This window comes from Eretmochelys imbricata, chromosome 7, assembly GCF_965152235.1.
Source record: "Eretmochelys imbricata isolate rEreImb1 chromosome 7, rEreImb1.hap1, whole genome shotgun sequence".
Lineage (NCBI taxonomy): Eukaryota > Metazoa > Chordata > Testudines > Cheloniidae > Eretmochelys > Eretmochelys imbricata.
In genome coordinates, this window is record NC_135578.1 from 34,237,250 (window position 1) to 34,265,129 (window position 27,880).

Genomic DNA, 27,880 nt, shown 5'->3' on the forward strand with positions numbered 1-27,880 from the left:
CCTCAACGCTGATTTTACTTGGATGAACTGAAGATGGAGCTGGGAGAGGCGGGAGGCGGGCAGGGGTTCTCTCTTTGACTCCAAGGGTGGAACTGAGACTGGAACCAAGCAGAGTAATTTTGCCAGAGAAGATGATCTTCCACTCTATATTAAGGGTGATTACCCAGCCCTAACCAGAGATGAAAGTTCATTCTCTGCTACACAGAGTGTCTGCAAGGTGCAGTGGAGGCGGGGGACCAGTAGAGAGTTGATCATAACTCACTGATTTTCTGGACAGGATCTTTGCAGATTTTGGAGCAGACTAATGTCTGCTCTAAACTCTACCAGCTTGTACTGGTCCCCAAGGGTTGGTTGTCCTAAAGTTCTCCCACATACATATGTATAGGTATGTGTGGTAACAGAGTTTCCCAGGGGCTTGCCCCTGGGAATTTCCAGAGTGCAGTCTACTTAACCCATGGCCTTATCCCTGTGAGGGTTGATGTAGGAGCCAACTATCCAAATTCTACACCTGTTTGTGGCTCCTCTATGTCAGGGGACTCACCAGCTGAGAAGCTTTGCTGGTTTTCTCACTTTGTGACACCTGAATGATGCAAAGGAGATGAGCAGACCAATACAGCCCAGAAACTTTTCCCTTAGTATGACAGAGCAACAGAAGCTTTCTGCCCTGTTTCCACTGAACTCTGACATTATTACTACCCTTAGATATTGTGGAGGAGGAGCCACAGGGGGTGGTGGTGATACCATCTCTTCTTTGTTTTTTTCATACAGAGAGAGGATCTTTTGCTGCACAGTCTGAAGCTACTCTTGGCTTCTCAGACCTTCTTGGAACCAAAGTTCTCATGGAACTGGATTTCAGTATGCCCTGAGGGCCTGATCCAGTGCCCATTGAAGTCAGTGGGGAGTCTTTCCTTTCGATGAGAAGGCTTGGAGCAGTCTCCTACTCTATCCTTTCAAGTTCCATGAACAGCTTTCATCAGCATGGGCCAGAGACAAATCTATGGTCCTTATTACCCAAGTAGCAAACTTCAGAGAGAGGGACCATCCGTTGAGCAAATGTCCCTTACCTAATCAAAAAGCCCTAGGATATAGGAGTCGTGCACATTTTTTTTCAAAGGAATGGTTGAAAATAACATTCCCAGGCATTAGGATCACAGACATAGGGAGGCATTCAAACAGTGAAAAAACAGATCACAAATTCTCCAGTTCTGAATCGTTTAGTCAAGTGCCCAAGCATGTTCTTCAGAACACATTGGGACAACTAAATGTGCAGGAAGAGCAGCCTGTTGTGTTTGCACTGAGATGTCTAAATGGAGTAGAAAGAAACCACACCAGTTTGCAAATGAGATAGTGGCAATTGTTAATTCAAAGCACCCTCCTCTCTATCCAGGTTTTAACTTTAAGCACCTAAATCCTTGCAAAATTGGAGCCAAAGTGATGTATTAGTCTAGTATGGTTCAGCAATGTGGGTTTTGCCCACATGCTCAGGCTCTAACTGATCGCCATATTTGGGGTAGGGAAGGAATTTTGCCAGAGACCTTGAGGGATTTTTGCCTTCCTTTGCAGCATAGGGCACGGGTCACTTGCAGGTTGCAACTAGTGTAAATGGTGAATTCTCTGTAATTTGAAGTCTTTAAACCATGATTTGAGGACTTCAGTAACTCAGCCAGCGGTTAGGAGTCTCTTACAGGAGTGGATGGGTGAGGTTCTGTGGCCTGCAATGTGCAGGAGGTCAGACTAGATGATCATGATGGTCCCTTCTGGCCTTAAAGTCTATGAATCTATGAACAATGTCAGGTTCCCATACATATGTGTGAGAGTATATGATGATAACATAAGACTAGCCATATTGGGTCAGAAGAATGGTCAATCTAGTCCAGTGTCCTGTCTTGCAACAGTTGCCAGTGCCAGATGCATCAGAGGGAATGAACAGGGCAATTGCAGAGTGATCCATCCCCTGTCATTCAGTCTGAGCTTTTGGCAGCCAGAGGTTTAGAGGTGCCTAGAGCATGGGGTCATGTCACTGACCATCTTGACTAACAGCCTTTGATGGATCTATGCTCCATGAACTTATCCAATTGTTTTTTAAACCCTATTATACTTTGGGCCTTCACAACATCCCTGGCAATGAGTTCCACAGGTTCACACTGTGCGTTGTTTGAAGTACTTCCTTATGTTCATTTTAAACTTGCAGCCTATTAATTTCATTGGGTGATCCTTGGTTCGTGTGTTGTGTGAAGAGGTAAGTAACACTTCCATATTTGCTTTCTCCAAACTATTAATGATTTTAGAAACTTCTATCATATCCTCCCCCCACTGTAATCTTCTCTTTTCTAAGATGAACAGTCCAAGTCTTTTTATTCTCTCCTCATATGGAAGCTGTTCCATACTCCTATTGATTTTTGTTGCCCTTCTTTGTTCTAATTCTAATATCTTTTTTGAGATACGGCAATCATAACTGCACACAGTATTCAAGGTGTGGGCATACTACGGGTTTATATAATGGCATTATAATATTTTCTGTCTTATTGTCTATCCCTTACCTAATGGTTCCTAATATTCTGTTTGCTTTTTTGACTGCTGCTGCACAGTGAGCAGATGTTTTCAGAGAACTCTCCACAATACTCCAAGATCTTCCTTGAGTGGCAACAGCTAATTTAGACCCCATCATTTTGCATGTGTAGTTGGGATTATGCTTTCCAATGTGCAGTATTTTGCACTTATCAACATTGAATTTCATCTGCCATTTTGTTGCCCAGTCACTCAGTTTTCCGCAGTCCCTTTGTAACTCTTTGCAGTCAGCTTTGGACTTAACTATCTTGTATAATTTAATCTCATCTGCTAATGTTGCCACCTCACTGTTAATCGCCTTTCTGGATAATTTATGAAAAAGTTGAACAGCATTGGGCCCTATACAGATGATTGGTGGACCCTGCTATTTATCACTTTGCATTGTGAAAAAAGAGTTTATTCCTATCCTTTTTTCCTGTCTTTTAGCTAGTTGCTGATCCATGAGAGGACCTTCCCTTTTATTGCATAACTCCTTACTTTGCTTAACAGCCTTTGGTGAGGGACCCCGCCGAAGGCTTTCTGAAAGTTCTAGTACATATATCCCTTGTCCATATATTTGTTGGCACCCTCAAAGAATTGAAACAATGTGTGAGGCATGATTTTTGTTTACAAACGTTGTGTTGACTCTTCTCCAATGTATCATGTTCATCTGTGTGTGTGATGATTCTGTTCTTTTGACCAGTTTCTCCTGTACTGAAGTTATTCTTACAGTCCTGTAATTGCCAGGATCACCTCTGGAGCCTTTTTAAAAAATTGGCATTACATTAGCGGTCTTCAAGTCATCTCATACAAAGGCAGATTTAACTGATAGGTTACATATCATAGTTGTAAGTTCTGCAGTTTCATATTTGAATTCCTTCAGAGCTCTTCAGTGAATATCATCAGGTCCTTGTATTACTATTTAATTTATCAGTTTGTTCCAAAACCACCTCCTTGTGATACCTCAATCTGAGACAGTTCCTCAGATTTGTCTAAAAATAATTGGTCTGATTTGGGAATCTCCCTTACATCCTCTGCAGTGAAGACCTATACAAAAAATTCATTTAGCTTCTCTGCAATGGCCTTGTCTTCCCTGATTGCTTCTTTAGCACCTCAATCATCCAGTTGTCTCACTTACTGTTTGGTAGGCTTCATGCTTCTGATATACTTAATTTTTTTTTGCTAGTTGCTCTTCAAATTCTTTTTTTGGCCCACCTAATTATACTTTTTATAATTTTTAATAATTATAATGTAAATATAATTTATACATTGACTTGCAAGAGTTTATGCTTCTTTCTTTTTTCCTTAATAGAATTTGACTTCCAATTTGTAAGGGATGCCTTTTTGCCTCTAACCACCTCTATTACTCTTCCGTTTAGCCATGGTGATATTTTTTGGTCATCTTTCTGGGTTTTTTTGTTTGTGGTATACACCCCTTATGGTGTTTTTAAATAGTTTCCTGGCAGCTTGCAGGCCTGTCACTCTTGTGACTGTTCTTTTTAATTTCTGTTTAACTAGCTTCATTTTTGTGTTCCCTTTTTGAAGTTAAATGCTACTATGGTGGGTTTCTTTGGTATTTCCACCCTACAAAGATGTTATATTGAAGTACATTATGACAACTATTTCTGAGTGGTTCAGCTATACTCGCCTCTTGGACTAGATCCTGTGCTCCCCTTCGGACTGCATGTGCGCGCATCTGAGAGAGAGAACTTTAGACAGCCAAACACATCTCTTTATCATTTTTATGTACAACATAACTTGCTTAAAAATCCTTTGTCTTTACCATCACCTGGAATCCAGTTTGTGATAACAAGCTGCATGTGAAGAGTATAGTTCAGGTATATTGCAATACAGGACCCTTAATATTAAGGATCGTGAGAGCCTGGCTGCTTTTAAAATTTTCTCTGTGTGCTGTCAGAATCTTTTTTTTTTTTTTTAAAAGGTAAATGTGTAGTTTCTAAGAGAGAAACTGACTGCTGAAATATACTGGGCTAATAAATCACTTAGGCCCCCCTACACTTGCAGAACCTTACACACATTCTTAAAGTCAAGCACATGAGTAAAGTCTTTACAGGATCAAGGCGTTAGCATTGCCTGAAGAATTCTTCAGAACAATCTTAGGCACATTGACCAGTTGTAAATGGGTGGTTCATCATTTATTATTTAGTGTTTCACCTTGTTTCTTGAATTCTGAATTAGTCATCATCTCTTGCCTCACACCTGTATTTTTAAGAACTGGTAACATGAATTTTCACTCCTAGTAATTAAGAAATAAAATTCCTTTTGCCTTTACGAATAGTGAACGTCCTTTATCCCATCCAGACATTTGTGTACTAAGCCTAAACTTCTGGTGATTGCGGTTTTTTGATTATTTGTATTACAGTAGCACTTACAGGATCCCAGCCACCTTTGGAGGCTCACTGTGGTGTACACAGTGTAAACAAAAATAATAATAAAAAAGAATAAAGTCTTCAGAAATTAGATGTGAATGGTCATATTTCTGATTACCATATATTCTAGGCAGTCAGAAAGACCACTTGAAATCAATGGGGAATTTTATGAAATTCTGTGGACTTCTCTTCTCTCCAGATTTGATGAAACGTTTTGAAGATTTCAGGGAAAAGTCTCTACTAACTTACTTATCTCTCTCCCCCCTTCCCCCCCAAATAGTAAGACATTTTCAAGCAGCTTTAAATAAAATATGGATTTATTTCACAGTCTTGGTATTAACAAGAAATACACCCCCTAAGATATCTTTTTTTTCTCTTCCTGAGTTTCAGTTCCTGTATCCAAGGAGATCTTCCTATCCCTCGAGGCTTTTTCCTGCTTGTCCCTCTTAAACTCATAAATTGAGTACCAAACCTTGTCAAAATTAAATGAGCATTTTTTAAAGACTTGAACCCACGTTCCTTGGAGAGATCCTTCAAATGAATGTAACTATAATGTGTAAAACACACTAGCTGGGCATTTGTTCTAAAATGTTAAGTAGTAAAATGTTAAGCAGTAAAATAGTTAGAAATTGTTGACATTTTACATGTCTATCATTGTTTTAGAGCTAATATTTAATGGAATTGTATGGGACAATTAATACCCGCCTAGAAGTATTGTTGTATCACTTCAAATTTTAAAGGTTATCCTTGCAACACAAAGGGGAAAAAAAAAGTCTGCAGAAAAGTTGAAATACAAGAAATCCACACACTCTGAATCTGCCCTGTAGCATGGAATTTGTGTTTTATATATTGGTCCGTCAGACTAGTCCTCAATTACAAAGCTAAAATGTCTTGGAGCTTTTCTGGAGTTACTTAAGCCTATTAGATGTTAACAAATATGTGTTTTTATAGGTACGTGCACACCAGTTAGTTTTACCACCTTGTGATGTAGTGATCAAGGCTGTAGCTGAGTACGTCCGTAATATTCAGGACACCACAGATTTGGATGCCATAGCAAAAGATGTTTTTCAACATTCACAGGTAAAGTAGGGCTAACACAAAAATACATGGGTTTGGTTCACCTAAAATTGTGTTGTGGATCTTTGCTGAAAACAAATAAAGTTCATATTTCTTGTGTGTATATATGTCTTGATTGCCAAAACTTAGTATTCAGCAGTTTTAAAAAGAAATCCACTTTCCTGTCTGCACTTAATCGTTGGGTACATGATTACTGAAATGACACTACATTCTTTCCACCTTACCTTTTAGCTTTATTTATGTTCATTGTCATTAAGAGCCCACACTTACAAAGTTTGCTTTTCTAAGCTCGAAATATGCTTTGTTCCTATGGTGATTGTTAATAAAAGTGGATCTTGTATCCACTCAATCACCATGATGCTTATTAAAAATAATTCTCTGTACCAATGTGCCATAGTAAGATGTTAATTTGTTGATCCATAGATATTATATTTATTATTGTATGATGTAGCATAGATAAGCATGTTACAATATTATGCCATGATGTATAGGTCACATGGGTATATTTGTTTACGAAGCCTGTTTTACTTTTTATTTTAGTCTAGAACAGAAGACAAAGTTACTCGATTTAAGAGAGCAGTTGCATATTATTCAGCGACTAATAAACCTATGCCATTTCATCTACCACATTACCTAGGTAAGTAACAAAAGCCTGTTTATAAGAAAACTGACTGAGATAATCCTAAATAAAAGATAGCGATGTTGAGGAAGTTGTCTTTATATTCATTACCTCTATTTTTTTTTTATCAGATTACCTTTAAAAACCCAGTATTCACTTCAGTGGTTTCATTTCTTTTAAAATAGGTTGAGCTCATTCCCCAAATTGAGTTTCGATTACAGCAACAACACTAATTATCTTTCATCCTAAACAGTGTCTAATTCAGGATACTTAAACAGTTAACAAGTGAAAACTGGTCAGCAACTTCAGCAGGAAAATAGGTGTACTATACTTTTTTCACAAAACAGAGTTCTTGCTTCTCCCCAGTTTTATCTGAGAGAGATTTTTCCTTTGTATACATGAGGAAATAAAAACACTGAAATTACATGTTTCACAGATATGGTGTTCATAGTTAACTGTTACCACCAAAACTTGAATATGCAAGTACTAAATGTGACAAAACTATTGAAGTAACTTGGAAAACATTTTCCTCCCAGCTTACTGTATATCCTTTGTAATAAATAAAGGGCTAGATTAAAAGTATGTTAAGGTTGCAGAGTCAGGTACTCAGAAGGTTACTTGAGCTCAGATGTGTTGTGCATTTTTTATATCTTGGTGCTGCAGGCTGAGTGGCGTTGGCGTTGGCAGTCACATGCTACTACAACTCTTCCTTGCAACCCTGACTTGGCTCTGTCCCCATTTATCTACCTTTATTCCTTCTTCCCTGTGCAGTTAACACCCTGGCACTGTGGTCTCCATCCAGCCCTCTGGGTTGCCATTACTTTTGGACTTCTCTCCCCTTTAGGCTCCTATTGTTTGCCACTGTTGGGCTCCTGAGCAGTAACTCATTTGAAACGGACCCTATTTTAAGTCCTCCGAGACCTGCATTAGGGTTAAAATAGCCGAGTGTTTTTCAGTCTGTCAGTTGGTGCCATCTCTACTCACAATTACAGTTATTATCACTGATTTCCCTGTTCTGCTAACCCTAATTAACCAATGCACGTTGGGTAGGTTGCAAGCCCAGGTTGGTATGGAGGGAAGGTAGTGAGAGTAAGGGAAGCTCTAAGGAGAGGAAGCAGGTGATCTCCAGATAGTTTTCATATTACAGTATACTAATCTACCTTGCATCCTTTTGAGGAAGATGTAAATAAGATTGTTTCTTCTTGACAGAGACAGCATGCTGCTATGGGCCGACAGTGTTTTTGCTCTTTGGAATGCTTGTTGGACAACCAATATTCTTACAGTTAGTGTCTAGAAACTTAAAACTTGAAGTTCCACTACTTCTGCTGTATTCTAGTGGAAATGCAATATGTTGAGAATGTCAAGCCACTTTCACTGAAGAGTCATGTGGATTAAGTTCTAGATATGATGGGATTTGGAGAATAAAAGTAGGCAGAATAATGAAGAGAGAGAAATGGAATCAAAATGGAGAGAAACCAAAACAAGTTAAAATTGACTTGACAAACTACAGAGTTGCAGAGAGAATTATATAGTAAAAAAACAGAAATGAGCTCAGGATGGTAAAAATAGACACGGGAATAAAACAAGAACAAATAAACTGTAAGGGCAAAATATATAAATAAATAAAATAACCAGGTCAGGTGTAAAACTCAGTGAGGTTTGATTTTTTTAACATATAGATTAGTTACTTAAAATACACATTGGACAACTGCGTTTTGACCAGATTGCATGTGTGGGGATGAGTATATAAAATGAGTACTATCGTGTTTTTTCCCATTTTTATTTCCACCCCTTTTCCCAATTTGCTAATTAAACAGCCAGACCAAATCAGTTTGGGATGCCTGGGATAGTGCCACCATATGTTCCTTCTCAGATGCTCAACATTCCACAGACCTCTCTACAAGCAAAACCTGTGGCAAGTATTTTCTTCTGCTTTTCTTGACTTAATAACTATTAGAAATGTGGTCTGCTAGATGCATGAAAATCTAGGTAAGAAGATTAAAAACCTAGCCTGCTTTCCACAACCAGAGTTGATTGATCAAACTCATCTTGTAACTGCAGTGACTCGGCAGACTCCAATGAAAGCATTTCTCATGAAGGGTCTGGAAGGCTGAACTCATATGTTTTAAAAAAAAAGTCTATTTAAATAACCAAATTCATATTATAACATCAATCTTTTTGTTGTTACCTTTGTTTTAAAAAAAAATTACATTAGGCCCCACAGATGTCCAGTCAGGGTGGAGCCCAAGGTCCGGGTCCATACCCATATAATCTCTCTGAGCCAGCCATCACCTTGGAAGCAGGTGGGAAAAGTCTTTCTGAGCAGAACAACTACAGTAACATTCCTCATGAAGGAAAACATACTCCATTGTATGAACGGTCCTCTCCAATAAACCCAGCTCAGAGTGGGAGCCCCAATCATGTGGATTCAACCTATTTTCCTGCTTCTTCTACATCATCTTCCTCTGACAATGATGAAGGCAATGGAGGTGCTGTGAAGTAAGTAATGGATGAGATAATTTCAGTAACACCTTACATATTTTGAAATACTTATTCATGAGCAGAACCTTTTTCAATATCCTGTGAGTACAGGTTACTGACAGAAAAGTTGTACTTTGCTGGGTCACTGTGGCTGCCAATACATCTATGTACTCTAGCCATTTTTCTAAAAAGCAAAAAACAAAACAAAAAACCCCACACTACCAGCAGGTTTTTTTTACCCTACGCTTTTTCATTGTTCCCTAAGAAGAAGAATGATGCATTGTGAGATCTTGATAAATGAGAACCTCCTCTCTTCAACTCCACAGTGGAAAAACACTCCACAGCATTATATATTAGAGTTCTAATAGATAAAAATATAAAACCTGCTCAACTTGCAGTTTTTGCACTTTTATAACTTTGGGAAAATGTAGTCATGCAGTGAAGTTTAGTGTTTATGCAAGGATTAACAATTCTAGAAAGTGACTGATGGCCCTCATCAACAGAACAGATACAGCACAGAGAGTAGCGCTAAAAATTTCCTTGTTCTGCCCTACCATTCTGCCTTACCCCTTTCTTGGAGTGAAAAGGTAATTCAGAATAATTCATACGTTCAGGTTTATACTAGATCGTTAGTTCTCATCTGGGCCGCGAGCAGGTTTCAAGGGGTCTGTCAAGCAGGGCCAGCATCAGACTCACTGCGGCCCAGGGCAGAAAGCTGAAGCTCCACTGCATAGGGCTGAAGCCTGAGGCTGTGAGCCCCACCATCTGGGACCGAAGCCTGAGCAGCTTAGCTTCATGGGGCCCCAAACAATTGCCCTGTTTGCTACCCCCTAACACTGGCCCTGGCTTTTATATGCAGAACATCAGTTGTTGTGCCACAGGTGGGCTGTGGAGGTTTTATAGCATGGGCGGGGGGAGCCTCAGAAAGAAAAAGGTAGAGAACCACTGTACTAGATCATGTCCATTTTGGTAAGAGAGTTGTGGAGTATTTGTCATTACTGCTTAGTGATTTCCAACAGGAGATTTGATGGGGGACTATCTGCATGTAACCTTAAATAGATGTAGACCTGTTGCATGCACCATGGCACATGACCCTACTCAGCCCTGGTCTACACTATGAGTTTAGGTCGAATTTACAGCATTAGATTGATTTAACCCTGCACCCGTCCACACAACGAAGCCATTTTTGTCGACTTAATGGGCTCTTAAAATCGATTTCTGTACTCCCCCCCGAGGAGGGGATTAGCACTGAAATCGACATCGCTTGGTTGAATTTGGGTTAGTGTGGACGCAATTCAACAGTATTGGCCTCCGGGAGCTATCCCACAGTGCTCCATTGTGACCGCTCTGGATAGCACTCTCAACTTGGATTCACTAGTCAGGTAGACAGGAAAAGCCCTGGGAACTTTTGAATTTCATTTCCTGTTTGGCCAGCGTGGCAAGCTGATCAGCACAGATGACCGTGCAGATCTCAACAGCAGAGGTGACCATGGAGTCCCAGAATTGGAAAAGAGCTCCAGCATGGACCCAATGGGAGGTACTGGATCTGATCGCTGTGTGGGGAGACGAATCAGAACTCCGTTCCAAAAGATGAAATGCCAAAATGTTTGAAAAAATCTCCAAGGGCATGAAGGACAGAGGCTATAACAAGGACCCACAGCAGTACTGTATGAAACTTAAGGAGCTCAGGCAAACCTACCAAAAAACCCAAGAGGCAAACGCCCACTCGGGGTCAGAGCCCCAGACATGCCGCTTCTATGATGAGCTGCATGCCATTCTAAGGGGTGCCCCTACAACTACCCCACACCTGTACATGGACTCCTGCAAGGGAGTCTCATGCAACAGGGATGAGGATTTTGGGGACGAGGAAGACGATAGTGCACACCAGGCAAATGGAGAAACCGTTCTCCCCGACAGCCAGGAACTGTTTATCACCTTGGAGACAGTACCCTCCCAACCCAGGCTCCCGGACCTTGAAGGCGGAGAAGGCACCTCTGGTGAGTGTACCTTTGTAAATATAATACACAGTTTAAAAGCAAGCGTGTTTAATGATTAATTTGCCCTGAAGACTTGGGATGCATTCACGGCCAGTACAGCTACTGGAAAAGTCTGCTAACATGTCTGGGGATGGAGTGGAAATCCTCCAGGGACATCTCAATGAAACCTTTGCAAAAGGTTTCTGGGGAGGGCAGCCTTATTACGTTCTCCATGGTAGGACAGTTTACCACGGTAGCCCAGTAGCACATAGTCTGGAATCATTGCATAAGAAAGCATGGCAGCATGTGGTCCCGGTTTTTGTAATCAACCACCCTCCTCCCCAGGTTCCATAGCCTTCTCACCCAGACACCCAAGAATGCGTGGGGGGGGAAGGGGGGAGGCTCCGGGCACCCAACCACTCCAACCCAGAGGACTGCCTAAGGAACAGAACGTTGGCATTCAATAAGTTTTGAAGGGCAGTGTGGCCTTGTCCTCCCCCACCCCACCTGGTGCTTCCCTCCTCCCACACCCCTCCCGGGCTACCTTGGCAGTTACCCCCCTGTTTGTGTGACAAATTAATAAAGAATGCATGAATTTGAAACAACAATGACTTGATTGCCTCTGCAAGCGGTGATCGAAGGGGAGAGCAGAGGGCGGTTGGCTTACAGGGAAGTAGAATGAACCAAGGGGGCGGATTTTCATCGAGGAGAAACAAACAGACCTGTCACACCATAGCCTGGTCAGCCATGAAATTGGTTTTCAAAGCTTCTCTGATGCACAGCGCGCCCTGCTATGTTCTTCTAACCACCCTGGTGTCTGGCTGCGCGTAATCAGCGGCCAGGCGATTTGCCTCAACTTCCCACCCAGCCATAAACGTCTCCTCCTTACTCTCACAGATATTGTGGAGCACACATCAAGCAGTAATTACAATGGGAATATTGGTTTCACTGAGGTCTAACTGAGTCAGTAAACTGCTCCAGTGCCCTTTTAAATGTTCAAATGCACATTCTGCCACTATTCTGCACTTGCTCAGCCTATAGTTGAACAGCTCCTGACTACTGTCCAGGGTGCCTGTGTATGGCTTCATGAGCCATGGCATTAAAGGGTAGGCTGGGTCCCCAAGGATAACTATAGGCATTTCAACATCCCCAACGGTTATTTTCTGGTCTGGAAAGTAAGTCCCTTGCTGCAGCTGTTCATACAGACCAGAGTTCCTGAAGATGCGAGCGTTATGTACCTTTCACGGCCATCCCACGTTGATGTTGGTGAAACGTCCCTTGTGATCCACCAGTGGTTGCAGCACCATTGAAAAGCACCCCTTTTGGTTTATGTACTGGCTGCCCTGGTGGTCCAGTCCCAAGATAGGGAGATGTGTTCCGTCTATCGCCCCACCACAGTTAGGGAATCCCATTGCAGCAAAGCCATCCACTATGACCTGCACGTTTCCCAGAGTCACTACCCTTGATAGCAGCAGCTCAGTGATTGCATTGGCTACTTGGATCACTGCAGCCTCCACAGTAGATTTGCCCACTCCAAATTGATTCCCAACTGACAGGTAGCTGTCTGGCATTGCAAGCTTCCAGAGGGCTATTGCCACTTCTTGTGAACTGTGTGGGCTGCTCTCATCTTGGTATTCTTGCCCTTCAGGGCAGGGGAAAGCAAGTCACAAAGTTCCATGAAAGTGCCCTTATGCATGGGAAAGTTTCGCAGCCATTGGGAATCGTCCCAGACCCACAACACTGTGCGGTCCCACCAGTGCTTGTTTCCCGGGCCTAGAATTGGCGTTCCATGGCATGAGCCTGCCCCATTGCCACTAGGATGGCCAAATTACCGGGGGCCCGTGCTTTGAGAGAAGTCTGTGTTCATGTCCTCGTCGCTCTCATCACCGTGCTGCCGTCGCCTCCTTGCCTGGTTTTGCAGGTTCTGGTTCTGCATATACTGCATGACAATGCGCAAGGTGTTTACAATGCTCGTAACTGCCGCGGTGATCTGAGCTGGCTCCATGCTTGCCATGGTATGGCGTCTGCAGGGGAGCAGAGTTGTAGGTGGTTGGATGACCAGTTTTGCAGACCTACTGCACTGTCTGCTGCCAGGACACAACAGCTGAGCGGGCTGCACGCTTGCTGTGGTATGGCGAGACAAGAGCAGCATTGCAGCGGAAGCAGCCCTGCGAGACCACCAGGAGAGCAGAATGGCAGCGGAAGTGGTCGTTTGATGACAACAGTTTGCAGACCTACTGCACTGTCTGCTGAAAGCAGTATGGCGCCTGCATGGAAAAAGGGCACAAAATGATTGTCTGCCGTTGCTTTCACGGCGGGAGGGGTGACTGATGACAATACCCAAAGCTACCCGCGACAATGTTTTTGCCCCATCAGGCATTGGGAGCTTAACCCAGAATTCCATTGGCGTCGGAGACTGCAGGAACTGTGGGATAGCTACCCACAGTGCAAGGCTTTGGAAGTCGGTACTGTGGACGCACTCTGCCGACTCTTCACTCCACCGACTTAATGCGCTTCGTGGGGACACACACAATCGACTGTATAAAATTGCTTTCTAAAAATCCACTTCTATAAATTCGACCTAATTTCATAGTGTAGACATACCCTCAGTCTAAAGATGCCTTTAGAAGTTCAGATCTGTGTTGCTAAGTACACAATTGTGAATGCATCTCTTCATGGCAGTAAATTCTGAGAATGTCTGCAATTAATGGCAAGAACTCTAAATTTTATTTTTTGTGGTGTAGTTGGCACACACTGGGGATATGTAAACCACATTATGCTTTCTTTGCTTAATGAATTATGTACAATTACTTAATTATCCACAATTAAAATTTTCAATTTATAAAATTGGTACATCTATGTTAACAAGATACATACACTAGACATTTTTTTTTTTTTTAGTTTTTCAAAATAATGCTATTTTATGCAGTACATTCTGAACGAATTTAGAAATTGGCATCAAGACAATACCACTGATATCACTGTGTTTAGAGACAGTCTCTTAAGTGGGAAGCTAATTGGTAAATTGACAGACATTGGAACTTGATTCAGGATGTTTTCTACGTTAATAGAAGATAAGGTGATCAGTAACAGCATGGATTTGTCAAGAACAAATGATGTCAAATCAACCTATAGCTTTCTTTGACAGGGTAACAAGCCTTGTGGAGAGGGGGGAAGCAGTAGATGTGGTATATCTTTAGAAAAGCTTTTGGAAGGTTGTGGGAGCTCCGTCATTGAAGGTTTTTTAGGAGCAGGTAAAGGATGGTTGAGATAATATTTAGTCCTTGTAATTATAAAGGAATCTTAAGGTTTTTTTTTAAATTACAATCCAAACATTAATAAATATGGGAATTTTATACTGCTTTCTAGACACTCCTGTATATTGGCATTTCTAATTTATGTGGTGTCTTTTAAAATTAGAGTATTCACTGACAAAAATTCTCATTGACTATTAATAAAGCTATTAAGATGCATCTTACGTTTTGCACTAAATACTGTAGTTTTTCTTTTTGTGTATTTATTCAGCCATGTCAGTGGGAACAAAATGAGTTGGGAAAAAACAAGAACCCAGTCAGAAAACCAAGCACATGGAGATCCAGGAGACCAAACAAAGGTAGTATCTTAAGTTCCAAACCTCCACATTTATTGCTACAGCCTTACAAGCATATGGTAAAACTTTCAAAAGCACCTGTGAGAACTTAAAAAAAAAAAAAAAAAAAAAGAAAAAAGAAAAAAAAGAGGCAAACTGTAATTACAGTGAGAAATGGCTTAAAATATGTTATATGCATACAAAATTGTACACTCAGTAGACTATCTTACCCTGTCGTTCTTGGATATTTTTGCACATTTCGTATACATGATAATATACTGGGTTGATTTCAGAAAGAATACCTTTAGTAGTCTTAATGTAGCATCTACAGGATATTTGTTATCTGTTGAGAGCAGTTCCATTATGGATGTTTGAAGGTAGGGCATAAATGCACAACTCAGAGCTGTGTAGTCATTATTATCAATTTATGTATGAGAATTCAAAGATGGAAAAAATACTATTGCTTACCAGTTAGAGATTCTACTTTTACAAATGGCTGGGATGAATTTCACAATGAATAGTAAAATAATTCTATGAGTTTGAATGGTACTATTCAAAGTAAAATACTACTTAATGTAAGGATGGTACAGTTAATACCTTAAGAATTCAACATTGATTTAAAATTGTGCTAGTAAAAAACAAATTCCAAAGCGATGTCAATGTGAAGGACATCATGCCAGACATGCCAAGTTTCAACTACATTTCAGTGAAAATGCACACGTTTTATACCTCCAGTATAAACCCAAGTTATAATAGAGATGAAGGCTAGCCATTAATTTATTCTCAGGCAAAAAATATAATAAAAATAAAGCCAAACCAAAGTCTGGAGTTATGGTGGAAAGACCCTATTTTCTTAGCTATAAATCCTTATGAGAATGTATTAGTTTCCCTCCTCCCCCCAAAAAAATAAAATAAAAGTTCTTAATCTGGAAATTCCAGTCAGATAACACCTTGGGTCTGTCCCTATAGTGCTAACCTGATAACAGCTAGAAACAGACCTCACCCATCCATACTTATCCCTGCAAGCCACTCCTGATGTGATAGCAATCTGCATGTGGACCATTCACAATTTGTAATTTTGGCCATAAAGCCATACAGTTTGCAAAGTATGCAGAAAACTGGTGTGTAGATAATCAAATGGACACATGTATATAATAATATCGATGTACATTTTAAAGTGTATACTTCGTGTTTCTGTGATAACCGTTTTAAATGTGTAATTGCTTCCTTACCCACCCTTAAACCAGTTAAAAGCAATTGTATTTGTTAAGCACTATAGAAAAAGCCAAGTCTGGAGTTTGTAGGTATATTTATTTCACAGAGAGGTAGCCAAAATATTGGAAAAATCTTTGAAAGGTGAAAATATATTTTTAAAGTCTAGTTCCTCTGAAACTTTGTGTGTGTTCAAACTTTCCAGAAGAATTTCACGTTGGAATCAGATGTGGTATGTGAAGTTTAAGGTAGATCATTTAGGGAGTTGAAAATCTGGCCTGTAACAGAAAGCTAGCACCAACCCTGATGATGATAATTCCTTTCTCTTATCCTTTGTTTCATATAGTTAAATTGCAAGCTGTTGGAGAGAGGACTGTCTCGCTATGCATTTGTACAGTGCCTGGGACAATGGGCTTCACATCTCAGTTAGGCCTTTTAGTTATACAGTAATACAAATAAATACGAACAATAATACTCCTCCTGACTGTGGAGATACTAGTGGTCTCTTGGATACTATTTTGTTGTGTGCAGTGCTGGGTGCATTATGTAGGTGGATTGATTTAAATCACTGATTTTAATCATGTATTGCAATTGTACTTTTTAGTTATTTTCCTGAGAGAGGTTGATAACCATTAAAACATATTGGCTTGCAACTAAATATAGCCTGTATGCTTAATTTGGTGCTACTTTTTGGTAACCAGGAGGACATGATTATGTCTATACACATTTATTTAAGCAACTCTGTAGCTTAATTTACATGTATTCAGATTCTTAATTTTTACATTGCTTACTATGTTAGAAAATGGGGAATGACGCTTTTCTTATTTATTAGATGTTTGTCAAGCTCTACCTGGATGGACATTCATATTCAGTTAAAAATGGACAAAACCACATTTTAATATTTGTATTAAATAAAACTACCTTAACTGCTGGACACAGAGGGGAAAAGTGTTTATCAAAAACATGTCTTGCATTTAAAACTGATTCATTAAAAGAGGAAGTATTATCTCTAGGTATTGAATTGAACTGATTATTTCTGGTAACGATGTCATCAAGACTTTAGAACTAGTAGATTTAATCCTTTCACACCTAGTTTTTATTCATAGATGGGGAGAGGAAAATCAACTTTCCTTCTTTTTCTATTTCCAAGTGGTTTCTAAACTTTGATCGAACTGGTCATTGAACTGAACTAGCTGAATAAGCTGAAATGAAGAAGATAGTCTCTTCTGCAGGTGCAGAGAGACTACAGCTGTCAAAAGCTGGTTTAATACTTCAACAAACTCTGGTTCCAGTTGTAAGCCACTGACTTCCACCAGTTCAGTGGTGTTACTTTCTTTGGAACTTATCAGCAAATATGTACTCAATATTTTTATATTTAATGGAAATGTTTTTAATAAATTCTAAGTTTAGGCGTTAACATAGGTTGTCAGTGTCAAATTTATTTTTAAAAAAATCTGTATTTAACTTAAAAAAAATCAGATTTTTAAAATTTTCTAATCCAATTTTTATTCAGCCTGGAAATAATCTAGATAGTGCAACTACATGAGAGTCTTGTGGTGGTACACTTTTTGAACTAGATTTTTCCTCCTTTAATAGCAGCACAGTGTTTTGTAAATTCTTATTTATAGTGCCATTTCAGCATCTTTTAAATTCATTCTTAGAGCCACTAGAATTGGGGATAGGAATCTGTTTACAATAATTAAATCTAAATAAAAATATACCATAAATATGACACTTTGGTGCTAAGTGTACTTAGTACTTTTTTCAAGCAATAGCTGTCAGATATAAAATGTTTTGCTATCACAGATTGTTTTGTTCTAACCATTCCTTTTGTATCTAACCTCTGTTTTAAATAAATAAATAAATCTAAATCTGGATTACAAGTGGTATAAAGTAATCTGAAAGGGGTAGTGCCCACTTGAATTTTTTTTGAAATGCCATGTTCTGAGAGAACCCCTTTTTGAATAGTGTGCTTTGACTTCTCTAAAATAAAAAATCCTTAATTTTTTAAATAAGGATTTGTCTGCTTCCCTTTTGATATTTAGAAAGATCTGATGGGTGTACCTGGAATTACCTCAAACGTGGTGGGGGCCCTGCACACCTTTCTATGTGTGAAGGGATGCTCACATCTGCAAAACCGTGAAACTGATTCATAATAAAATGCTGTCACAAGCACAAAGTTAACAAACTTTAGTCTTTCAGTTACAGCAACATAGGAATTACTTGTAATAGTAGTAGTTATCAAATTCAGATGAAAATATGACTTACGGTGTCCTCCTAAATTGAGAGATGACCAGATTGTTGTTAGTGAGATTTTTGTGGGTTTCTCTGCTTTTACTTTTAAGTATCTCTGAAAGCAGTTATCCAAGTACTTTTTCATTGTTGGATAAGTCCAACAGTATGTCACTTTTGGCTGTAAATCATAATATTGAATTGAATTTCTAGTAACAAAATTGCATGCTATATTAGCAACTCTTAACCAGAAGAGGTAGCAAAAATCTTGTGCAGTCCTCTTAACACAAAGAACATAATTTCATTCATAATGGGGAAAAAAACATAGGCCCCTCAAGATCAAATCACCGTATGTGTCTGGTGCTTGTATGTTTCCCCATTTTGTTCAAGAAATGAACAGGGGACGGTTTTGTTTTTATTTTTCTTCCCCCTCCCCCCTAGTTTTTTTCCCCAGGCTGGAGTTGAAGGCTCTTTGTTTTGCCTTTGCCCAACTAGTCAATAAATCCCCAGAAATGTTTATCAGAGGTTGTTATTCCTATACTGAGAAAATATTAATGTAAAGAGAAATTACTACTTTTTTAATATGATGAACAGTTAAAATTTAAACTGCACGATGACTTGAATATGATATTTTGTTTTTAATAATGGTTATTTGCAGGGAAACAACATCTAGAGTAACCACAGAATAGGAAGATTTTATTTTCAGCATTCTGTTACGGTTATAATTTTGATTCACTTGTGAATATAAAATCCTAGAAAAGTAGGGTGGAAGGGACCTCAAGAGGTCATCCAGTCCAGCCCCCTGCACTGAGACAGGACCAAGTTATACGTGGATGATCCCTGGCACGTCTTTACCTAAGCTGTTCTTAAAAACCTCCAATGATATGGATTCCATAACCTCCCTTGGCAGCCTATTCCAGAACTTAACTATTTTTATAGTTAGAAAATATTTCCTAATATCCAACCTAAATCTCCCTAGCTGAGTCCATTACTTCATGTCCTGCCTTAAGTGACATTGATTTCAGCCCTCTTTTTAACAGCTCTTAACATATTTGAAGACTTTTATCAGGTTCCCCTTCAGTCCTATTTTCTCAGGACTAAATATGCCCAGTTGTTTTACCTTTCTCCATAGGTCAGGTTTTCTAAACTGTTTATCACTTTTGTTGCTCTCCTCTGGACTCTCTCAAATTTGTCCACATCTTTCTTAAAAGTGTGGTGCCCAGAATTGGACACAGTACTCCAGCTGAGGTCTCACCAGTACCAAGGACAGCAGAGCAATTACCTCCTGAAGTTTACATATGATACTTCTGTTAATACACCCCATAATGATATTAGCCTTTTTCGCAATTGCATCATGTTGTGGATGTGAGTCAATTATAACTCCTAGATTCTTTTCAACAGTACTGTCTAGACAATTATTCCTCATTTTGTAGTTGTGTGTTTATTTCTTCCGAAGGCTGTGTCTACACTTGTGGCAGCACTTACAATACATGCACTACACATATAGCTAGGTGTCACAGTGAAAGGCTCAGGCAGCAGGGAAAAGCTCTGGTAACTCCCTGCTCCAGGAGCCTTTCACTGTGGCAGGGAAAGGCTCTGGCAGAAGAGAGGCAGCGGAACACTATACTGCTAAAAATAGTGTCTTGGGGGTTCAGGCATGTAGGGCTCTCTACTCTACCTGCCTAAGCCATGCCTCACTGTCTACTCTGCTGTTCGTACCCATGCTAGCTTGGCATGTGTTGTCTGTACTCTACATATGGCTGTAAGTCTAGATGTATCATAAGTGTGGTACTTTACACTGCTCATGTTTGCAGCTTCTGTAGCTGCCTTTGGGTAATCCATTCTACATGTTCACACTTTTATATAGTCAAAAAAAAAAATGAATGTTTTCATTTGTTGGACAAGGTGGGTGACGTAATATATTCTATTGGACTGACTTCTGTTGGAGAAAGAGACAGCTATAGCATTTCAAATGTAGACAAGCCAAAGTTTTCAAGCTACACAGAGCTCTTCGTCAGGTCTGGGAAAGGTACTCAGGGCTTGTCTACACTTAAAATGCTACAGTGGCACAGCTGCACTGCTGCTGTGCTTCAGTGTAGACACCACCTATACCAACAGGAGGGGTTCTCCTGTTGGCAAAGGTAATCCACCTCCCCACCAGGAGGTAACTAGGTTTCTTCTGTCAACCTAGCACTGTCGACACAGGGACTTAGAGTGGTAGCCATGTTAGTCTGTATCAGCAAAAACAATGAGGAGTCCTTGTGGCACCTTAGAGACTAACAGATTTATTTGGGCATAAGCTTTTGTGGGCTAGAACCCACTTCATCAGTTATATATCCAGAGGAGGAATATGGATGTGCCCCTCTCCTGTGACTATGGAGGAGCAGGATCAATGGCCTATTGCAAAGGGGGGCATTTAGGGGTAGTGTATATGGGGTACGGTATATTCTGTTGGGAATGTGTGTAATCCTGCAACATAACACTGGGAGGCGAAATTATGAACTTCTATACACTGCCACCTGGACTATAGTACACCAGTGGATCAGTGGACTTAATCGTTGTAAACAATCGAACCAGCACCTACTACCCTATGCATTACCAAGTAGTTGAATTGGTTTAGACAATACCAGATTTCACTGTGGATGTTCAGTGGACGCACAATATGTACAAGAGTACACAATGATTACAAGAGCAACTTGCTGCAAGCACCAACAGTTGGACACACTTACAATACACACTACAGGATGGCGCTGACAAAATTTTAACCCTAACAAAGGAGGAGAAGCAGTGGTTTTGGTGTTGGCCAGGATGTTGGACCATACTGCAGTGGTCAGGACTCTGTGTTGCTGTGGATTATCATAGCGGCTGGTATATTGTTAACTGTATTTGTGTTACGTTGCATATGGAAATGATCACGGGGGGCACAACCCCCTAGAGAACAGCCACTAATTATAACCTATAAGTAATGTGGTAAGCCCTCCCCCTCAGTGTACTAGACAACCACGACCCAACCTTCTCGGGCCCACTGTAATGGGAAGTCTGGAACAATAATTGGAATAAGTGTGGTATGTCTGTATGAGAGAAGGTGCACGGCATGGTACTACACAAGGGGCAGTGGGACAGATGGAATACTGACACCTTCCACTCCATGCCTCCGATGAAATGGGTTCTAGCCCACGAAAGCTTATGCCCAAATAAATTTGTTAGTCTCTAAGGTGCCACAAGGACTCTTCGTTGCTTTTACAGGGACTTAAGTCACCTTACCTATATCGCTCGGGTATGGATGTTTCACACACTTGACCAATGTAGTTAAACAGACTTAATTTTCAAGTGTAGATCAGGCCCCAGAGAGTATGTCTACACAGCAAAGAAAAACCTGAGGTTGGCCCGTGTCAGCCGACTTGGGCTCGCAGGGCTATTTCATTGCTTTGTAGACTTCTGGGCTGGGGTCTGGACTCTAGGACCTTGGAGCTTGGAGGTTTACACAGCAAAGGAATAACCCCTTGAGACTGAGTTACACTGCTATGTTGACATACCCAGAGTGTCACAGCTAAATTAGAGGTGAAACAGATGGTTTAGCGTGAATAGTTAACACATTCTGCGAGACCATTCAAGGTAAAGTGGCCTGTTAATACCTCTGCAGTCATAGGCCAAAAAAGGGTTACAGCTTGTTGTAATAAGCCATTAATCTGTTGCCTTTATTAAGGCCATTATTTTTAGTGTCTAACAAAGTTATGAATTTAAGTTCCCATTGTGGGTGCAGGGAGAGATGTGTAACGTGCCTTTTTTTCTGTTAATGTACAAGTTTATTTTTCTATGTAACCAATAAAAGAATATTTTCTTTTGTATGATGTATTACAGGCAGAAGGTTCCTCGACTGCCTCTTCAGGAAGCCAGGCAGCCGAAGTCAAAGGGAATCAAACCAGTAGTCCACAAATCCCATGTCTGTTGTCAATGCCCACCAGGAACCATATGGATATTACCACCCCTCCATTGCCTCCTGTAGCACCTGAAGTATTAAGAGTGGCAGAACACAGGCACAAGAAGGGATTAATGTATCCCTACATCTTTCATGTCCTAACCAAGGTATGACTCTCTAAAACTCATGTATTGTGAAACAGTGATTCTGTAAAAGTATCCATACCTAAACACCTGACCAGACAGTATCATCAGGGGTGATGCATACTTGCTCCTGCTTAGATCTAAGCTCTGGCCTATTAACACTTCTAACCATTGGTGAAAAAGAAGCTCCAGACAGTAGCTCTGGGAGTGAATTGCACAACAGGTGTCTGACCCTGATTGTTAAAACTGCTTACTCACAAAATAGCTGATTTTTTCCCCCTGAATTTTCTCTATTTTTTTCCTTTTCTATTTTAAAAAAGTTTGGTTTGTGTGGTGCTTCTTGAGGCTTTGGCACCTCTGCCAGTCTTTCTCTGACATTACCTGTTTCAGAATCGTTTAGATATTTATATTGATGTGATTGTTGTCTGGCTCTCTTGTTCCCCTCACTGTTTCTTTTTCTCTTGGTGTATCTGAAGAGAAACAGCCCAGCAGCTTTAAGAAATTCCTCCAGGTGTGGCCATAAAATTTTCATTATGGATTAACATGATTGCTATCTTGAATGCCCAGCAAATACATGGCAAGCAGACAGGTCTTAGGGAGATCACTTGAACATCCCTGCTCTGCTCACTAAGTCCAACAGAAATCTCTCTGGATGGCCTTGGAGAGCAAATCTTCCATGGCAATGGAGGAGAGTTCCTCATCTTACTACAAAGAGACTGTGTCAATGCCAGTTGATTCAGTGTAGTTTTAATGGGATTTCCCAAAGCTGTGTGTTTTGCAACTATCAGAGGTCAGCACTATCTCTCAGTCATTAGGATGCAATGATGCCCTTGGCACAAGTCTTTGGTTTTGCTTAGTATAGATTCAGAGGACAAAATTCAATCCAAACCTCCCTCTAAGTGCAGGCTGAGAAGATCCTACAACTTGATTCTTCTGACCCTGTCTCATCTTCTCATAACTCCTCCTCAGAGCAGCTTAATGCCTCTTGTAGTTCCATCCACAACAGTTGTGGCAGCAATAAGTCCAGTCACTGGATCGTTAAACCATATTATATTATTCTCATTGATATCCTTAAAGCCAAAATGTTATTTAATTTGCAGATGTACATGCCATGCTCTCTTTGAGGCATGGACAGTCTCTTTGGTATGTTTATACAGTGCCTAGCCCAATGGGGCTGGGATTCCTCTGTGCAATAGCAATATAGATAATATTACTCTTGGGGGGCATTCTGTGCTAAAAAAATTTAAGTCTGTGCCAAAAAATTAAACATTCTGCACACAATATTAAAAAATCTGTGCACAATATTTTAAAATTCTGCAAATTTTATTTGTCAAAATAACACTACATAATCACACAGTTTCAATTATTTTGGTAATTTATAATTAAATACTTGTCAGCAAGTATGTCTGTAACAATACAGACACAAAAATTCCCCCAGGGGTAGAGAGTTAAAGAAACCCCTATGACAACCCAGTTTCTGTTTCTCTGCCCCTTAGTCCACTCCCACCCCCCAGCCAAGCCGCGGAGCCAGACACCTACAACCCCGTCCCCCGTCCCCCCAGCCTCCCTAGTCCAGATACCCGTTCCCCCACCCACAGAGCGCAGCTGTACCCTCCCCTCCCCCCAACCCCAGATACCTGCTCCCCCTTCCCTCCTGAGCCCATGGATCCAGAGGGGGAAACAGCCTGATGCTCGGTCCAAGGCTTGCACGGAGTTTCCTGCGCACCGCTCTCTCCTTCCCTCAGGGCATGCTGGGAACTGCAGCTGCCAGGAACCCTCCAGTTCAGTGGTTCCCAAACTTTAACAGTCCTCGAACCCCTTTCACTAAATTGTGAAATCTTGTGAACCCCCTCCTAAAAATGAATATTTCCAGGGATTTAAGTTTAAATTTACTCCGCACTCCGTGGGACTCCTGCTTCTGGACCCTGTTGACCGCCCTGGTAAACTGAGCTCCACTGAGCTTGGGCTGCAGGTCCCGCTGACCACCAGGGCTTGGGCTGCTGGCCCCAGCTGCCCTGTGCCACTCTCCCTGGGGCTCGGGCAGCCAGCCCCACGCAGAGCGCTGGGGTTTGGGCTGCCGGCTCCCCTGATGACAGGGGCAGGGCTCGAGCTGCCGGCCCCAACTGCCCAGCCCTGCTCTCCTTGGGGCTCGGGGAGCCAGCCCCACACAGAGCGCTGGGGTTTGAGCGGTTTGCTCCTCTGCTGACGGGGGCAGGGGTCGGGCTGCCGGCCCCAACTGCCCTGCCTCGCTCTCCCTGGGACTTGGGCGGTCTGCCCTGCAACCGGGTCCCACCTGCTGCCTCCAATGCCCGGGGTCCTTTGGCTGCCATTAGTGAAATTTTTCTGGCGAACCCCTGTAACGTTCTGCGAACCCCCAGGGGTTTGCGAACCCCAGTTTGGGAACCACTGCTCTAGCTCCCGCTCCCTACCCCCAGCAGTGTCTTCATTGTGCTAGCTGGGCTCTGCTGGGCCCAGGGGCCCCTAGTGGTGGCTGGCAGCACTGCAGCCCATTTCTGTGCAGGAAAGGAAATTCTACATGCACAGTGTTAATTTCTGCAAAATTCTGCATTGTGCAGCGGCACCAAATTCCCCCAGGAATAATAATATATTGACTGATGACGTTATTTACCTGCAGTGACTTCATTTGAGGCTTTTGATGTCTGTGATTTTGTACTTTTGATGCACTTTTTGTTAGTTTTTGGTCTGACACAATTGCAACAACTCTTGTTGTCTGGATGAGTGATATAGGGAGAGGAAAAAGCAGCTACCTGCTTCCTGCCCAGATCTCCTACAGCGATACTTCTTGTTAATCAGGATGTCTGAGACCATCTCCTTGAAGAATTTGCAAAGGGTTCTTTATTCTTCAAGTGCTTGCACATGTCTATTCCAGTGTAGGTGTGTGCATGTGCCGAGCACAGTTGCTGGAATTTTCCTCTCCAGCGGTATCCGTTGGATCAGCTCCAGCGCCTTCTGGTGCCATATTCTCATAGCGCCGGTATAAAGGACCCTGCTGACCCCACTCCCCCTTCAGTTCCTTCTCACCACCCATGATGGTTGCTGGAACCCTTCATTGCTCAGACAGTTTATCTTCTAGTGGTTTTCTCCAGTTTTTAGTGTAAATAGTTGTTGTTTAGTACTTAGGAATTAGTTATTGAGTAGTTTTTTAGTAGTTTTTAGTCCTTAGGTAGTTTGACACCTCCAAGCTTAGTTTAGCGGGGTTGTCCGCTTCCCCGGTGCTGGGGCATGCTTCAGTCGCCAGGTTTCTAGCCCTGCACCTCATGTAGTAAGTCTATGCCTTTGAGCAACCCACATTTGAGCTGTCTCAAGTGCTTAGGAAAGACTGCTGCCAAATCTGCAGGGACTTCAGACCCCAAACCAAGAAGGACTAAGTTGCATGACTGAAGGCCCTCCTCGTGAGGGCAACCTTAAGACTTGTACTCGGCACCAAGCACCCCAGCCTTGGTACAGAGCACTCCTCCAACAGCTCGTGACTCTCAGCACCGATCCTCTTCTCTTGTTGCTTGTGGTGCTTCTTCTTTGGCACCTGGGAAGAGCCAGTCCCCGGTGCCAAAAGTAAAAGGAGAGAGAGAGAGATCAAGACCAGTGTTGGGCTGCTCTTCAGCCCTGGCACCACATCATCAGGTGCCTGCAACTCTGGTGCTACTGCAAGCTCCTCTGACACCTGCATAGGAGCCGCATCCTCAAGGCTGACAGTGTTCCCGTCTGTTTGCGGTGACGTCGACCCCCAAGGCTTTTGTAGCAGCCAGGGACCTTCTCACCCTACTGGTACTGGTGGCCCCCGAGGGTCAAGATTCGGCACCGCTGGTGCCACCGAGCAGCAGGGTATTATCAGCAGGACCTCGCCCAGTGCCAAGGCTGCCATCTAGGGGAAAACCCTCGTTGACAGCCTCAAGATCTAACCTCGGTGACCTTCTCCAGTACCGAGAGGTATGGCACCCCCCTGGTCTCTGCATTACAGCTTGTTGTTCTCAGAGGTGGGATTGTATTCCCCTCATCAGCATGGGTGACCTTGCTGCTCCCCTAAGCCGTTTCCATTCCACCACAGCCCCAAGTTCAGTGGTACCTCCAAATGCTTGGCCACTGGGGACTGGCAGCTTTGCAGTGGCCCTTTTGGAACCGTTTTGGTTTCCCCCACCACAGGGCACTCCCTCAAAGTGCTCATATTCCGTTGTCTTGGAGGCTAGGGCTCCCCCAGTACTGCACCGAGAGACTCTGGATCCAGACTCTGGTGCCGAGCATGGCACAGAGCCTCAAAAGGAAGCCCTGCAGGCTCTTGTGCATGCTGGTAAACCAACGGAGGCGTCTCAGCCTGTTTTTAGATGCCTCATCCTCCTTTCTGGACAAGGCTATATTGACACTGGGTGTCTCCCCACCAGAAGACTACCACAAGGCATACCAGGACTTGTTAAAGTGTGTAGCCTCAAACTTGGGGGTCCAAGTGGAAATGGTCAAGGAGGCAACACATAGTCTCTTAGGCTGCCCCTCTAGCACTACCACTACATGAAGCCGTCATGGATCTGATCAAGGCCCTATTGCACACCCTTGCCTCTCTCCTTCCTGACAGCAAAGTGCACAGAGCGAAAATATTTTGTACTGGACAAAGAATACGAATTCCTTTTCTCACACGCTTCCCTGGGTATAGTGGCCACCAACAAAAGGGATCGCCAAACATAGGCAAGTTCTACGCCCAAGGCAAAGGACCCAACGAAATTGGGCTTGTTCAGTCGGAAGGCATATTCCACAGGGGGCCTACAGCTCTGCATAGCAAATCAGCAAGCTTTGCTGGGTTGCTGTGATTTTAATATGTGGGAGTCTTATGTCAGAATTCAAGGACCTGCTCCCTCAGGACTCTAGACAGGAGTTTTCTTCCCTAGTTGAGTAGGGGAAACTGTGGCAGGTGCCTCCCCTTGGGGCCATTGATTCCACGACCAAATCAATGGTTACAGCGGTAACAACGCATTGGAGCTCATGCTTGCAGTCCTCTGGGCTACCCCATGAGGTGCAGCAAACTATGTGGGACCTCCCATTTGAAGGATCATCGTTCTTTTCAGAGCAAACAGACGTTGGGCTACACAGTCTTAAGGACTTGAAGGCAGCCTTGAAATCCCTGGGACTCTGTGTACCAGCAGGGTCAAGGAAACAGTACAGGCCACAGCAGATGGGCCATTACTTTTCTTGGCCACTCAGACAGGATCAGCTGAGGAGAAAGAGCAGGGGGTTCAGGTGCAGATCTCTTGCCCCATCTTCCTCAGCAGGTCCTGCGCAGTCCAGCCCCAGACACTTGGGATCTTCAGAGGGCTCATTTTGACAAGATGCTTGAGGTCAGCATTGCAATCCCCTTGATATAGGATCCAGGTACCCCCTTGTTCTCCAACTGCCTTTCCCACTAGCTTGATGTCTGGACTCTGATCACTTCAGACGGTTGGGTTCTCAGCACAGTAAAACTGGGTTAAACCATCCAATTTCTGTCTACTTCCCCTTCCCCCCTCCTTCCCCCTCCCTCTTCAGGGACACTTCTCAGGAACATCTGTTGAAACAAGAAGTCCAATCCCTCCTTCGGTTGTGAGCCGTGGAAGAGATTCTGTTTCACCTAAGAGGAAAGGGGTTCTATTCCTGCTAATTCTGAAAGCCAAAGGTGGTTTCAGACTCATTTTAGACACTGTCATCTCAACTG

At 42.2% G+C, this 27,880-nt stretch overlaps 1 protein-coding gene across 1 annotated transcript in view; it reads left to right on the forward strand.

Annotated features, from left to right (window-relative positions):
• The window catches only part of FAM120A (family with sequence similarity 120 member A), a 118,553-nt gene that overhangs the window by 32,691 nt on the left and 57,982 nt on the right, over positions 1 to 27,880 (forward strand). Inside the window, exons 4-9 of the mRNA XM_077822984.1 lie at positions 5,889 to 6,017; positions 6,555 to 6,651; positions 8,451 to 8,548; positions 8,849 to 9,132; positions 14,616 to 14,703; positions 21,985 to 22,209. Of these exons, the coding sequence (XP_077679110.1) occupies positions 5,889 to 6,017; positions 6,555 to 6,651; positions 8,451 to 8,548; positions 8,849 to 9,132; positions 14,616 to 14,703; positions 21,985 to 22,209 (921 nt within the window). The remainder of the gene's footprint in view (positions 1 to 5,888; positions 6,018 to 6,554; positions 6,652 to 8,450; positions 8,549 to 8,848; positions 9,133 to 14,615; positions 14,704 to 21,984; positions 22,210 to 27,880) is intronic.